Consider the following 16987-nt stretch of genomic DNA (forward strand, 5'->3'; position numbering starts at 1 on the left):
TTTCTCTTCCCTTTTCACTGTAGTTAGTGTTTTCAGATGATACTGTGCCAGAGTTCTAAATAAGATATTTTTTGTATCTAGTACCAAAAAAAAAAATAGGTAGAAAAAGTGCCCTTAATTGAAGGGCAAGTGGAGACAGACAGTGAAATAAAGGAGAGAGAAGTAGAGGAAAGATTTTATCTCAACCCTGCAGATTATCTGGTAGCTTCCATTTGAATCTAGAATCTAGTTTAATTCTAAACTTCAAAGAGAATCCCTTGATTCTAGTATTCTAAAGAATATTAAAAAAAACATATTTAACCCAGTGAGACACTTCTTGGCTTTAGGGACCTCAAGGAAACCCCTCTTAGCCAGCTCTAAACAAACAGATATCAGGCACCCACTAAGTATAAAATGCCGAGAACACAAAAGCAGTATGAAAAAAGCACCTTTATTCAAGGAGTTTCTATTGTTTTTGGGGTGGGGATGAGCACGGAGTCTGTAAATAATAAGTATATAAATAATATTTGAAGGAGGGAGGGAGAGAGAGAGAGAGAGAGAGAAAGAGAAAACACTACATAACTGAGTCCCTGAGCCTTAAAGAAAGCTATGGATTCTGAGAGGGAGGGGGTGAGGCAGAAGCCTCAGGTAGCCACATGTGCAAAGACATGGGGATGAAAGAGGAAATTTTGTATGTGAGGAATTGCAAGTGGACCACTTGTTTGGAATGGAGAATGGGCAAAGAAGACTAATGTGAAATAAGCCTGGAATAATAAGCTCTGAGGCATATTAGCAAGGGCTTTTAAAGTCAAATAGCGGGGGAAAAGATGGAAAGCAAAATTCAGGGAACAAATATGCCAAACAGCATGCATAACTAATGCAAAGTAAGCCTAGAAGAGTAGACTGTAGCCAGATTGTGAATAGCTTTAAATCCAGGCTGAGGAGGTTGCATTTTATCCTACAGGCAAGAGGTAACCTCCAAAGTTTCTTGAGCAGAGGAGAGACGTAGCCAGACTTGTGCTTTAGGAAGATTATTTTGGCATCTGAGTGGTGGACAAATTGGAAAGAGGAAATATTGAAAACTGGGCGTCTAGTTAATCCTGTTGTAACAGGGCAATCTGAGGGAGAGGTACTGGGGGCTTAAGATTCATGCTGAATGCATAAGTGTGAAATAGACAGATGTAATTTTGTGAAGATGGTAGATGCCATTAAAGAAGGCATCTGATTGACTATGAACATGAAAGAAGTGGAGGAATTAAGGATATCTTTTAAGTTAGGAATTTATGTGATTGGAAAAAATGATATTTTATTCAAAAGAAATAGAAAAGTTAGGAAGATGATTTAGGGTTTTGAGGAAAGATACTGAGTTCTGTTTTGACATGTTAAATCTGACTTAACTCTAAGGCAGCTAGTCCAGTTGTAAAATATCTGTTGAATATTTTGTGATGTGGGTCTAGAGTTCAAGACCTTGATATCTAGAGTCATTTGCATAGAGATCATGGTTGAACTCATGGCAGCAGATGAGATCAATGAATATAATGAGACAGAAAGAGCCAGGATGGAATTTTGGAACACACCCATTTTTAGGGGATGGGAAATGATGATGATCCTGCAAAGGAGTCTGAAAAAGATCAGCCAGATGGATATGAGGAGAACCATCAGAAATCAGTGCCATAAAAATCCAGGGAGTAGAGAGTATATTCAGGAGGGTCAGTTGTACAAATACTTCAAAGCCATCAAGAGAAGGATGTAGTGTCAGAAAAGACCATGGGATTTAGTAATTAGGTGGTCATCAGTAGCCTTGGAGAGAGAAATTTCAGTAGAGTAATGAAGTCAAAAACTATATTGCTAGGAGATAAGAAGGGGGTGAGAGCAGAGGAGATGGAGGTGTGAGTCTAGAGAACTGAATAGTAGTGATGTCATTGGACTTCAGCAGCTTGAAGACTCCACACTCTTCTCTTCTTTGAAAATCAGGACAAAAACTCTGCTTTAGACTTGTAAACATGCTCTTTTCAGGTCTTATAGACATTCATTTATTCCAGCTTTTTAAGAATCTGGATTGAAGTACTTGGACTTGATTATATGATGCAGGACAGCTAGATGCTCTCTTAATATCTCATCCTTCAATCAACAAGTATTAAGTCTCTGCTATGTTTGTCAGATGCTATGATAAACATAAGAATACAAAGACAAAAATGATTATCTTTTGTTGATCATGTGAGAGCCTTCGTAAGATAACAGATCATGTTTCACTCACTTAAAACTGACTCTATTAGTAAGAAGGCAACTGATACAGAGGATTAATTACTAAAATATAAAAGGCACTAAAAGTCTTCCATGATACCACCTTATCACCATTTTCCACTTTATGAAGGTAAAAACATCTTTAATGCCATTTAAAAAAAAAATTTGTGGTTATTGAAGGTATTCCTTCAATCTGACAAGGAGTCTTCTTTTTTTATTAATTTGGATCCAGTTGGAGATAACTCCCTGTCAATGTTGATCCTCAACATTTGAAAATATATAGATCTGGTTAGTTCAGGGCTTGTGACCAGCTTGCTACTGGGAAATGAAAATCCTCTTGCTCAAAGCCTGATAAATTAAATCCCTGCTTTTATTCTGAGACTATCAGCAAATCCAGGGGATTGATGATTACAGTAATCATTTTACCTTATCTTTGTATTTAGCATTTTACAGTTTACACATCACTTTCACATAATTAGTATATTTGATCATTGCAACAAATACTTCTATGAGTAAGTCGTCTTAGCAAAAATTATTGTCTGCATGTTACAGATGAAGAAACTGAGATTCACTAGAAATCACATTGTTGGTAAATTCATATAGCTGAATCAAGAGAAGATCAAATCAGCAGATTTTACAGCTGCGTGTGGGCTAGATTTTCTATAATGGGAAGCTTCTTTTATAGTGGAATTTATGTTGTTTTGAGATTGATATGTGACTTTTGTTTCAAAGAGGACTAGTGATATTGTGGGGTGATGTTTTGACTTGCATATGAATTTAATTTAAGCAAGGCAGACTTGTACAAAGTCTTCAACCTCACTTTTCTGAATTCAGTGAAATCCAGTGGCAGGAGAAAAATCAAGAAGACTTGGCCATGAATGACTCAGGACAGTGGATGATTTTGGCATTTTTGATATCAAATCAAGCTTTAAGTACTTCATTTTCAACCACTTTTATACTAGAGGAACATATTCTTATCTGCCCATACTGTTAGAGGAGGTCTTCATCTGCTTTGAGTTGACATTCCCCTGTTTGTTACCATCAACTTAGTCTGTTACCATCAACTTAGTTTAATCCATCTGCCAAGGTGGGTAGGTGTGGCTGCTGTGTATGCTACAGCAGCTTCAAGAGAGAAAGTCTGGAGAGTCAAGAGTGAAGATGGAAGAGGAACAAGTGAGAGAATATGACTGGCTTTGAACACTTTTTTTTTTAAAATGAAGGTTCCAGGAGCTCTGGATCAGATGAAGGGGAGAGAAGTGATCTTTCGGGATAAGAGAACTGTTACAGGATGATAGCTTGGAGAGTCAGGAGCAGAGACCAGAGAAGAATGAAGTGAAGGGTAAAATCTTAAGAAATTTATAATGAAATCTAGGAAATATCCCAGGGATGAATTTTGGCAGAACAGTGTTAATATTGTAAAATGGCACAGTAGAAGGAAGACTAACTTTAGAACTATAGAAATCTGGATCCTGGTCCCACCTCTGCCACTAATTTCATCACTTTGAGTCAATCACTTCACATCTTAGTCAATCAGTTACTTTATTTTTTAAGTGGAAGTATTAGTGGATGGTCTTGTGATACTTGTAATTCCATGAAATCATCAAACATTTCTGTTTAAAATGATGGATATATTGGAGTATTCTAGCTAATTTAAATTAAAAATAGTAATGGTTGACATTTATGTAGGACTTTATGGGTTATAAAGTGCTTTCCATACATTATTTCTTTAATATAGGCATTGTTATCTCCATTTTAAAGATGAGGAATTTGAGGCTCAGAGAAGTTAATTAATTTGCTTAATCTCTACCAGATATTAAGTGTTAGGACTAAGATTTTAATTTCATATGTTCATCATTTCAGAATGAGTGTTAGCACTTTTTAATCTTACTATAGCTGCTGATTGTCACCAAAGATTGTAGATAACATCAATTAATTAATTTCTTATTCATGCATTTTGTATCTCTGATATTTCAAAAGATGCATCATCTTTTTTTTTTTTTTTTGGCCAGACTATGGGGTTCAGTGATTTGCCCTAGGTCACACAGTTAGGTAATTATTAAGTGTCTGAGACCATTTGAACTCAGGTCCTTCTGACTGCAGGGCTGGTGCTCTATCCACTATGCCACCTAGCCACTCCTGACACATCATATTTTGTATGCATTTCTTCAGGATACTCATTGTGGACTTTAGTCATTATATAGGACTTTAGGGCCCTAAAAAATAAAAACAACAACAAAAAAATTCTGGCAAAAGAGAGCATTTAGTTTGTTAGGTGTGATGGCAATGTTTAAGATGACACCTTCTTATTAAAAAACCAAAAGATGCACATTTTCTTTCTTTTTTTTTTTTTTGCAAGGCAAATGGGGTTAAGTGGCTTGCCCAAGGCCACACAGCTAGGTAATTATTAAGTGTCTGAGGGAGGATTTGAACTCAGGTACTCCTGACTCCAGGGCCGGTGCTCTATCCACTGTGCCACCTAGCTGCCCCAAGATGCACATTTTCAAATATGACTTAACGGTTCTAATTTAATCCAAGTTCATCTGGCTACTTCTTCTGATTATTCATTTTAACAAGTAATAGTTAACAGCTGAGGGGTGGCTAGGTGGCGTAGTGGATAAAGCACCGGCCTTGGAGTCAGGGGTACCTGGGTTCAAATCCAGTCTCAGACACTTAATAATTACCTAGCTGTGTGGCCTTGGGCAAGCCACTTAACCCCATTTGCCTTGTTAAAAAAAAAAAACAAACCTAAAAAAAATAGTTAACAGCTGAGATAATTTTCTTCTACATCTGATTTTCTTCTTACTTTCTTAGGTCTTTGCTTTTAAAATTGATATAAACAGTTTAAAAATCCCATTATTAAAACTACTAGAAGGCAGAATCATTTCTGATATTTTATTATACCAACAATGCTTGTTATTTTTAACTAAATAGCCAACATTAACTTGTTTCCCTCATCTTTTTATCACAAAAGTTTGGATTATAAAATTAACAATAGTGCAGTGTGGTTTTTGAACCTTTTCTCCCATAATAACCTAGTGGCGAAATTAGTTATAATAATTATTCCCATTTTTCAAATGAAGAAATTTAGATTCACTGAGTTAAAATGCTTTTCTGTCAATCACATAACTTGTAAAAGGCAATCACTAAGACTTGAGTCAGGTCTTGCAACTCTTAGTTTAATGTTCTTTCTACAAGAACATTTAGCTTCTTCCAGTTATGCTTCATGTATGTATATATCTCTTTCTTTGCACTGCATAACAGAGAGATATATTTTTTTTGTGGAGGGGAGGAGCTTTAGCTTTCTGGTTATTTGGATTCTGGAGAAGTGAGATTTAGAAAGTTTCATGGGTTTAATCACACTTGTTTTTTTCAGGAACCAAGTTCTTCTGGTAGTTTTATTTTTCTGTATTCTAAAATTTGGACCTAATAAAAGGAAAAGAAAAGATATTATGTTTTTCCCCTAGATGCCACACACCACATCTTTTTTTTTTGCTTTTGTTTTATGTGGAATTTAATTACTGCTTCAGTCACAATCTTTGGGATTTTTCTTTCTTTGACAAGATATAAGCCTCTCCACTACCTGTATTCAATTGGGAGAGACCTCGGAGACAAGGACTCTTTTTCTTTCAGGTTTGTCTCTGCAACTCATAGGTGAATGTGGGTCAGTGCCTGCTGAGGATGATTTAGATGGAAGTCATGCAGATTTAGATAGAGGCCATGTAGGCTTGTAATGGGTTTTCGTGTAGACATATTAGCTGACTTTTCTTAGAAGTTCATCTCTGTTTATCTAGGGTCTGCTTTAGTTTCCTCACTTGTAAAATGGGAGATAACACTTTACTCCCAAGGTTAAAGTGAAGTGAGATGATGATTGAAATGCATTTAACATAGTGCCTGGCACATTGTAGGCGCTGTAGAAATGTTAGCTATTTTTTTTTTTATTATTATTGTTAAGACTGTTACTGATGAAATGGCTGCTCTCAGTCCTGAGAGGAGACCAAGGATCCTTCCAGAGTCAAGGAGTGTTTGAGTGTATTGGGAGAGCAGGATCTTGCTACCATGGAGAGAGAACCAGAGTATTGCCACTGCTTGGGATTGGAGTGGAGCCCTGCCCTTCCTTAGCCACTCATACATGAAAGGATGCTCATGTATGAGAAGAACCCAGACTGTGATTGGGTTGAAAGCTACTCCTGCTGCTCTGCCATTCTTATTCTGCTTCTCTGTTTCCACTTTGCCTTTCCTGTTCTCTCAGAGGGGGAGATGAGTCTATGCCCCCTAGATCCCATCTTTCTAAGAGATTTTTAATTTTTTGTAGTTGGTATGTATTTCCAAAAGAAGTCAGTTTCAGGAAGATACTATTCATTTAATTGACTATTAGCATCTCAGAAGGGTCTCAGGCATAATGGTGATTTAAACCCAAATGAGATTGACTGATAGCTTCAGTCAAAACTTATGTACAGTTAATTTGTATTTATTATATATGTATTAATTAATGTTTGTATATATTTTGTATGTATGTATATAAATGTTGTTTTCCCTGGATATATTGTAAAATTCTTAAATGTAGGGATTGATTCACTTTTGTTTGTATAGTGCTACATCTAAAACTACTTGCTATATATAGAGAGAACTTAATAAATGATTGGTACTTGATTGATTAATTGAGGGTGCTAAGTTATCCTTTTGCAAGTAATTCTTTTGCTTTCCATTTCATATATCTGAAATATTTATGGATTTATTTATGGTCATTTCTATTTTATTTGAGGGACACCATTATTTTCTTATTCTTGTGTCTGAATGGTGTCTTCATTAATTAACTGATTCTTATAGTTATCATCCTGCATCTTAAAGGCAGTTAATGCATCATACCTCATGGAAGCATTTGTATATTAGAATGCTTTTTCTCCCTACAATTTATGGGGTTTGGTTCCTTCTTTTCATGTTTCTTTCTTTCCTTTCACCAAGCCTTAAGTGGAACCTCAGTCAGAGAGCTCTTTCTCTGATTATTCATGAGACAGAGGACCCTGAGTATTCCTACTGTCTGGGACACCATTGATAATAAGTTTTTCACAGACTAACATCTTTACTCAATTTTGTGTCTTTCTTTATTTCAGGTCTTTGTTTAGAGAAGTTGCCAATTTCCTCTTCTACTAGTAATCTTCATGTAGACCGGGAACAAGACATTATTACCTGCTATGAGAAGGCAGGGGACATTGCCCTCCTTTACCTCCAGGAGATAGAAAAGGTGAGTGAGAATGATTTGTACATTTGACCTGAACTTTCTATTAAGGTTAAATAGGAGGAGAACCTGAGTAAAGCTATGTTATTGTATGTTTTATTTCCTTTATTTCTCTACCTATAAGATGATGACGTGGTTAATTGTTGCTTGCAGGTGAAGCAGAGAGAATATCAGGCATAGAATCAGAAAAGGACCTTGATTTTAGTTCTGGTTCAGCTCCTTTAAATTAAAATGTTGTCTTAAGTGCAGGAGTTTTTAGTGGGATCTGTGACCTTGTCTTTTAAAAAAAATTGATAAATGCTTTTCCATATAATTGGTTTTATTTAAAAACATGATTCTGAAAAGGTTAGTGGATCTTTGACAGCCTTTTGTTCTTCATTTGACTCACCTAGAAACAAAGTAGGGAACTTAGTTTGTGCTTTGTTTGTTCCATTTTCTTGTTTTTCTGAGCAGCTCAATTAAACAGTCAATAGAATGCTAAACTGGAAGCCAGAAAGACCCAAATTCAGATCCTACCTTTGACCCTGGATAAGTCTCTTACCCTCTCAGTTTCAGTGTCCATTTGTAAAAATAGAGATCACATTCTAGCAGCTATCTCCCAAGGGACTTGTGGAGGATCAAATGGGGAACACATGCAAAGTGCTTTGTAAATCTTTTAAGTGTCACAAATATGCTAACTTATTACTGAGGAAGGATTAGAATTTTTATGTCATCATTTTTGTCAACTTTAGTTTCCTAGTTTATACCTTCTGAGTAAATGGTCCACAGATTTGGGACAAATGCATAAAATTCCTCTTTTAGGATTGATACATGAAGTATAGTGATTCTAGGAAATGACCATGTGTAGAACTGAGGACAAAAATCACACTGTATAAATATCAATATAGGGATTTCTGACCCAGCCATGCTGGGGAAGGATGTGTTTTATATTACAGTTTGTTTAAAATGTCATCTGGGAATTTATGGATATATTTGCTTTTCTTAACAAAGTATCATCCTATTGGAAGACTGTTGTGTGAAGGGAAAAACCTTTGTTTGAAATTCTTTGTATTATCATAGAGAAATTGCCAAAACATTTTTAACGTACTTATTTATTCACATTTATTTTTAACTTGTCTATTTCTTCCATCAAGTAATGCCTGTTCCTTAGGTCAAAGTAATCAATACCCTGTCCCCAAGCTCACTTACACCCTAGTGATTTTGAATGTTTTTGTCTCCTAAAGGTATTGGTATTTGGGGACCCTTACTTCTCAGCATTGCGTAGTTACATAGCTGCCTACTACTAGTCTGGGTAAATAAAATTATATACCTTTTTAATGACTTGGGAATTGACAGTTCACAATATCATTCATGTGGATGTTATAGCTGAACTATCCTTAAGAATATATAGCACTAGGGCAGCTAGGTGACACAGTGGATAGAGCATCAGTCCCTAGAGTTAGGAGGACCTGAGTTCAAATCTGGCCTCAGACACTTAATAATTACCTAGCTTTGTGACCTTGGGCAAGTAACTTAACCCCAATGCCTTGCAAACTGCGCTACCCCCTCCCCCGAAAAAAGAATGTGTGGAACTGAGACTATTTTCTTAGGCAATGAATTTCAAGTTGCCAATTCCTTATTATTTCAGTACCTGAACAATAATATTGGTATAAGACAAGGAAAGTGATAAAAACAGAATCTGAAAAAGGTAACAAGGAGCATGTTAAGTCAAATGTTACTTAAAAGTATTCACCAAACAGATACACTAATAAACAAAAAGTAAAAACTTTCAATCCTGATATTTGCAATTCTGTACATATTCAGTGAATTCAGATGGCAGATGAATATTCTATAATTGGTATTCTATACCCTTCTATTGAATATCTTCAGATAAAACTCAACTTAGTTTTTTTATGAAGGGCAGAAATTCCTAGGAAGAGTAAATGAGAAAAGGATTATTCATGATTTGCAGTTTTTAAAGTGTAACTTTTAGTGTGTTATTCTGTATGCCTCAGGATCTCTATCTGTATAGGGAGATCTATATGTATGACCCTAATTATTTCAACTTAATACTGCAAATATTTATTCAGTGCCTATAGCGGATTAGACATTGCTTGATAGGCATGGGGGATAGAAAGACAAAAATAAAACACAATTTCATTGTATTATGTCGGGAGTAGATGCAAGTTGTTTTGAAGAGTCCTGATATGAAAGTTTGCATTAACAGGGTTATTTGAAGATCTGTAAATTTTTTTTCTGGAGGAGGGGAAGGAATTAATCTCCTAAAGAGAAGAAAAGATTTCTGTATAAATGTTGCATCTTTTTCTGTAATTGAATATAATAAATCAAATTAAGTAATATAGAATGTTATAAGTTTATAAGCTTGATTTTGTTCAGAAGTGACATCATACAAAAAGTAAATAAAACTGTCTTCCCTGAAAGAAATTTGTGCTGTTGTATTTCTATTAATAAAGATGGTTTCATAATTAAATATTTTCTTTTGGATCTTGCTTTTAGCAGATGAAATCACCCTGTCTTCATCTTCTGTGAACATCAATTAGTAAATCAGTTTTGACTTGCTTCAGCATGATTTGAACCAGAGATAGAAACCTTAATATATATATAAAACAGTTCATGTCTTTACTTTCTATTTTGGGAGAAAAAAAAGCTGATATTAAATTGTAGGACTTTCGTGCCCTTTCTCTTTACTATTTCTGGAATTTGGTGTTGGAAGACGAAACATCAGGTGGAAATTATTTTCAATATTAATCCTGAAAACTATTTCCAGTTATGCAGGAAAAAGAACTCTCAGCTATTTGATCTACATATTTCTTCTCTTCCTGTGATACTTGCCTTGTGTCTACTTGACATTTATCTTAGAGCAGAAGTTCTTAATCTTTTTTTTTAATCTAATGGTCCCCTTTGGCAGTGGTGTGATAGTCTTGCTCCTTCTCAGAATCATGTTTTTAATTACATAAAATAAAATAACATAGGATTATAAAGAAAAGCAATTATAAATACAATGATCAAAATAAAAAAATCCAAGTTCACTAACTCCCTTGCCCCCTGTTAAGACTCTTTAGTCCAAAACCCTTGTTTCTTGGAGAAGAAAATTGAAACTTTGGAAGATTGTGACTTGAAAAAGATTACCCAGCTGTTAAGGGTCAAGGCATACCTAAAAGCACAGAAGACAGAGGATTACAAAGTAAACCAAATAGATTAAATATAATTATCAAAAATACTAAAGGCCAAGAAAAAGAACTCCTTTCTGCAGGAGAATTTAGAAGCTGGTTTAGATGTAAGGTCACTTTGTAATCTGAGTTCATAACCAAGAGAATATATTGAAAGGTCTCATGAAAGGACTGGTGACTATTGAAGGCCCATTTATCATTTTGAGGTTCTACAAAATTGGAGCATGAAGAAAAGACTACTCATACTTTTACCCAGATTGCTCCATCTCTTTTATTCTAGTAAGCGTGGCATATAAAAAAAGTTCAATATTTCATGGGGAATCCTTTGGAATCACTGCTTCCTTGTTTTTTTTTTAAGTTTTTATCCTGACAAACCCCGAATTAAATGAGTGTTTCCATGTAGAAAGTAAACTTAGAAAAAGATTGAATGTGAAATTGCAGGGTCTTTTATATTTAGCATACTTTTTATTTTCTTTTTTCCTGAAATAAATTCAATGTATAATTTTCAGAGCTATCTGGTCTCTCTATATTTCCTATTAACCTTCCTTTACTGTCTTCTGTGTTAAGGAAATAACTTCCATAATCCTTTTTTCTTTCTTTTTTGGAAATACCTCTTTAGCTAGCTCTCCTTTTCCTTTTCTTCCTCCTCTATAGGCAGGGGAGAGGAGGGTGTGTATAGTCAAGCAAAAGTAAATTCTCCACATTGACCCTGTCCAAAAAATGTCTCATTTTGCCTCTTCAGTGCATCTTCTTGCTGTCAGGGCATGAGTGAGATACTTCCATCATGACTGGTCATTGCATTGATATGTGTGTGTGTGTGTGTATATATATACACACACACACACACACAAATATATATATATATATATTATATATATATGTCTTTCTGAGTAGTTTTTTCCCTTGGCTTTTTTTTTGGAGGAAATTGGTTCTTGCCAGTTTTTTTTTAAGTTTTTGCAAGGCAATAGGGTTAAGTGATTTGTCCCAGGACACACAGGTAATTATTAAATGTCTGAGGCTGGATTCGAACTCAGGTCCCCCTGACTCCAGGGCCAGTGCTCTCTCTATCTACTCAGTCGTCTAGCTCCTCCTCTGAGTTATTTTTCTTGCTACTATTTCAGTTATTTAAATAACTGGCTCTGCTGTCTTCCTCACATACTTTTCTTAAAAGTGTTATATTTGTGAAATATACTTGATGGAGTGACTTAAAATGTGTTTTTGCATCACTGTCTCAGGAATTTAGTGTAAAGAAGAACAGAGTAAGTTCAGGATTTTTATGGAATCCTGAGTTTTTCTCTTGCTCTCTCCTCACCCCAGTTCTATTCATTAATCTTGGCTTCATTCTTGAGTCCTCTACCTAATTTCTTCTTTTTTGACCTCTGGTCTGTTCCTTTTCAAAAGCCTTGTTTTCTTGTCCTTTATCTGATAGTCTGGGAAATAGGAAAGTAAACAAGGTTTTAAATTGTTTAGGTGTTTTTTGTGCCTCGTCCCCTCCCTCTCTAGTTTATTCTTGAAACAAAGTAGTGTTTCTGCAAAATAATTTTTCTAATGCTTAGGTCCTAGGGTAAAGTACTTTGTATTCAGAACAAGAATGGACTTTAGGGATTATCTAGTCCAGTCCATTTTTTTTTTAACTGCTAGGAACAATGAGGCCCAGGGAGGTAAAATGATTGAACCAAGTTACACAACTAGTAATTTAGTAGAAGCAGATTTTTGAATTCCATTCTCTGTCTTCAAACCAGTGTTCTTTTGCTTGTATCACATTATCATTTCCAGGTTTAAAAACCTTTAGGGGGCTCATTCTTTTATTTAGGGTAAAATAAAATATCCTTAATGTGACATTTGGGGCCTTTGACATTCTGACCCCATCCATCCTAACTTTCCAGTCATGTTTTCTTTTCTTTTTTTTTTAAATATTTTATTTGTTTCCCAATTATATACAATAGTAATATATACCCATCATTTTTTGCAAGGCTCTGAATTCTACAATTTTCCCCCCTCCTCCCTTCTCCCCCCCCCCCCCAAGGCTGTCTGACAGTCTCTGCATTGTTTCCATGCCCTTCAGTGATGTAAATTGAATGTGTTAGAAGAATAAACATAAGAATAACCATACCTCCCCCCCCCAAGAAGATGGGAAACCTCAAGGAGAGAGAGAGAGAGAGAGAGAGAGAGAGAGAGAGAGAGAGAGAGAGAGAGAGAGAGAGAGAGAAAGAGAAATGTACTTCAGTCTGTGTTAAGATTTCAATGGCTCTGTCTCTGGGGTGAGTTGCTTTCTTTATCATAAGTCCACCAGAGAAGTTGCTTCAATATTTTTCCCCCTAGTTGCTATTACTACCTGTTCCTCCACTCTATTCCTCCCCACTCCCATTTATTCTATTCTTTCTCTCCTTTTATCCTGGCCCTGTCCAAAAGTGTGTTGTATCTGAGTACCCTCTTCCCTCTCTTCTATCACCTATGTTCCCCCCTTCGCTCCCCCCTCATTCCCCCTCATCCTGTCCCTTTTCCTCCCATCCTTCCCCAGGGCAAGACAAATTTTCTCACCCTATTAAGTGTGCATGTCATTTCCTCCCTGAGCCATTTCTGATGAGAATGAAGGCTCACTCACTCCCCCTTGCCTTCCCCCCTCACCTCCATTGAAAAAGCTTTTTTTTTTGACTCTTATGTGAAATCTCTCACCTTCTTCTTCATCTCCTTTTCCTTCCTCCCAGTACTTTCCCCCATTGCCCATTGATTCCTTCCCTTTACCACATCATACCATTATATTCCTTTCCTTCCTATGTTCTGTCTATATATGCTCCTTCTAACAGCTCTTATAAATGAGAAAGTTCATATGAGTTATCAATATCTTCTTCCCATGGAGGAATACAAACAGTTCAACATCATCAGGTTCCTCATAGTTAGTCCCTCTCTTCCACTCCCTCTATGGATCACCAGAGTCCTGTACTTGGAGATCATTTTCTGTTCAGCTCTGGTTGTCTTGTTAGGAAAGTTTGAAAATCCTCTGTTTCATTGAAAATCTATCTTTTCCCCTGAAAGAGGATGTTCAGTTTTTGCTGGGTAGTTGATTCTCGGTTGTAAACCAAGATCTTTTGCCTTCTGGAATATCATATTCCAATCCCTACAAGCCCTTAATGTAGATGCTGCCAGATCCTCTGTAATCCTGACTATGGAGCCTTGGTAGTTGAATTGTCTGTTTCTGGCATCTTTTAGAATTTTCTCTTTGATTTAGAAATTTTGGAGTTTGGCTATAATATTTTTGGAAGTTTTTCTTTTGGGATCTCTTTCAGGGGGTGACTGGTGAATTCTCTTGATTTCTATTTTACTCTCAGCTTCTAGGATCTCAGGACATTTTTTGCTGTATTATTTCTTGAAAAATGAAGTCTAGGATCTAATGGTCATGGCTTTCAGATAGTCCAATAATTTTCAAATTATTTTTTCTGAATCTGTTTTCAAGGTTAGTTGTTTTTCCAATGAGATATTTCACATTTTCTTCTAATTTTTGGCCTTTTTGGAAGAGTTTTATTTCTTTCTTTTTTCTTGCAAAGTCATTACCTTCCTTTGGTTCCATTTTGCATTTGAAGGAATTATTTTCTTCAGAGAGCTTTTTTATCTCCTTTTCCAGCTGGATAATTCTGCTTTTTAAGGCATTCCTCTCCTCATTTGCCTTTTGTTTTGCTTTTCCATTAGGCCCAAACTGGTTTTTAACATATTATTTTCTTGAATTTTTTTTGTATTTCTTTCATCAAGCTTTTGATGTGGTTTTCATGATTTTTCTGCACCGCTCTTATTTCTCCTCCCAATTTTTCCTCCGTCTCCCTTAATTTCTTTTCAAAGTCTTTTTTTGAGCTCATCTATAGTCTAAGCCCATTTTCTATTTCTCTTGGAGGTTTTAGATATGGAAGCTTCAACTTTGTCATCATCTGAGTATGTGTTTTTGATCTTCTATGGGACTAAAGTAGTTCTCTATGGTCAGATTCTTCTTTTTCTGTTGTTTACTCATTTCCTCAGTCTAAGACTAATTTACAGCACTTCCAAGGCTTTGGGGGTTTTTTTTTTTGGGGGGGGACACCCCACTGGAACCTTTATTCCTCCAAGGTCTTATGCTCTCTAACCTGTGCTTTGATATGTAGATGGACCCGTACTTCCCTCTGCCCTGGGGCTATAAGGAGAGATACAGCTTGGTTATTTAGTATGGAAGTCCAAACTGCAATATCTGAGTGTAGGCAAACAGCGGAGTCCTACCCCAGGGAGAGAAGAGAACTCTCTGCAGACTTCCTCTATCATCTCTGGGGGTGCAGGCTGCCTTCTCCAGATTCTTGCTGCAGATTCTGCGGCTGGTGCTCCTCACTCCTTGCTCACCCGGGTGCAGCAGAGTTCTCTCACCACCCCTTCAGGCTGTTGCGGGTGATCTCTGGATGGGCTGGGCTGCACCGAGGCTTTTTTCCCAACCCCCCTTTGCTGCAGAACTTCTAAGTTATCTTGGACTGGGAAAATGTATCTGTCAGTTTTGCTGTGGGTTCTGCCCCTCTAAATTTTGGCTAGAGCCATCCTTTGTTTTTTGGGGCTTTAGGGGTCAGAGTTGTCAGGGAATGCTGCCTTCATTGCTGTCATCTTGGCTCCCCCCCCCCCCAGTCATGTTTTCTAAAAATGTTTTCCATACTCTTTGCTCCAGACAGAATAAACTTTCCTAACTTCATCCTGTCCTTTCTTGCTTCCAAATAGGCTGCTCTTCCAGCCAGTAATAGTTTCTTTGTTTCTCATTATTGAAGACATGCTTCTCTTCCCTTGAGTGAGCTCAGGCTCACTATTCAAAAATTTTACCAGCTTTAAAGAGTTCTTGTCATTATTACTTTCTATCTTATGGCCTACTTGGTCATTTATGTGCCATCTTTCCTATTAGATTATAAGCTGTATATTTCTATCACCTGGCACAGACTGCCTCGTTGCTTAATAATTTTTTTGTTTTGGGTTTAATTGAATTTTTAAAATTGCCCAACCAGATCTCTTTCCATGTTCTCAGAAAGGTTTTCTTCTTTCCTTTCTTCCTTCCTTCCTTCCTCCCTCCCTCCCTCCCTCCATTTCTCCCTTCCTTCTTTGAAATAAAAGTCATTGGTTAAAAAGTCAGTAGTGAATACTTATAGTCTTTTTTTAGAGAATTTGATAATAGTTCAGTTTTTGTAATATTTTATGATTTAAATGATTTTTTAAATTTTGAACTTGACAAATGATCATTTCCAGTAGAAAATTAAGTTTATATATGAATCCATGATTATATGTAATATGTGAATCTATATTTTACATGAATCTATAGCCTGGGTTTTTACAGTCTGTTCTGCTTATCTGTAACTTTTTTAAAAAACAAAAACCACAGTTAAACAAAATATATTGAACTTGACTGAAACTATGTGTATCTTGTTTTGTTCCTTGAGATCACAAGGAGGTTGTCAGGAGGTTGGTAATAATCTTCACCTGGAGTCACGTTTGCTCATTGTTTTTATCAACAGTTCTTAAGTCTTATACAGTGTTGTAGTCATTGAATAAATTGTTTCCTTATTCTGCTCACTTTATTCTACATTAATTAATAAAGATTTTCCCATTATCCTTTTCATCATTTCTCATGGAACAGTAATATGCCAGTAAATTTGTTTGGCATACTTTGTTCAGATATTCCCTAATTGATGGAACTTTATGGTTTAAAATTTTTTTTCTCACAAAAAATATTAGGTAGATCATACATTAATTTTAAATCTACATTTTATAGATGAGGAGACTGAGAAAATTAAATGATTTGCTTACAGTCACATCATTCCTAAGTTTTACTTGCTACAGAGCTGGGACTTAAAACCAGAAATTCTGCTTCAAAGTCCACTTCCTTCTGTGTCACTTAGCTGCCTGTATTTAAGGCATCAAGTCATCTGTAATATTTTGGACTTGATCAATAGTTGGGGATTTTAGTTTTGTTTTTTATTTTTTCAAGGCAGTGGGGTCAAGTGACTTGCCCAAGGTCATATAGTTAAGTCCTTTTTTTAAAATAGTATCTGAGATCAGATTTGAACTCAGCCCCTCCTGACTCCAAGAGTGCTCTATCCACTGCACCATCTAGCTACCCCAAGTTGGGGATTTAGAAAGCTCCATTACTTGTCTCTTAAAAGTGAATTCTTAATAACTAGAGGTATTTAAGTAGAGGTGTAGTAACTGTTTGTTACAGGGCAGGGCCAGGTGGTTCAGTGGTTGGAGTGCTGTGCTGGAATCAGGAAGACTTATCTTCCTGAGTTCAAATCTGGTCTCCAATACTTACCAGCTATATGATCCAGGGTAAGCCACTTCACCCTGTTTACCTCTGTTTCTCATCTGTAAT

At 36.2% G+C, this 16987-nt stretch overlaps 1 protein-coding gene across 6 annotated transcripts in view; it reads left to right on the top strand.

Moving 5' to 3' along the window:
* Positions 1 to 16987, top strand: part of TTC7B (tetratricopeptide repeat domain 7B) — a 340869-nt gene that overhangs the window by 66930 nt on the left and 256952 nt on the right. For all 6 annotated transcript variants that reach the window (XM_074235507.1, XM_074235506.1, XM_074235509.1 and 3 more), the window contains one exon: positions 7335 to 7465. In XM_074235507.1, the coding sequence (XP_074091608.1) occupies positions 7335 to 7465 (131 nt within the window). The remainder of the gene's footprint in view (positions 1 to 7334; positions 7466 to 16987) is intronic.

Source organism: Macrotis lagotis, chromosome 4 (genome assembly GCF_037893015.1).
Source record: "Macrotis lagotis isolate mMagLag1 chromosome 4, bilby.v1.9.chrom.fasta, whole genome shotgun sequence".
NCBI classification, from domain to species: Eukaryota; Metazoa; Chordata; class Mammalia; order Peramelemorphia; family Peramelidae; genus Macrotis; species Macrotis lagotis.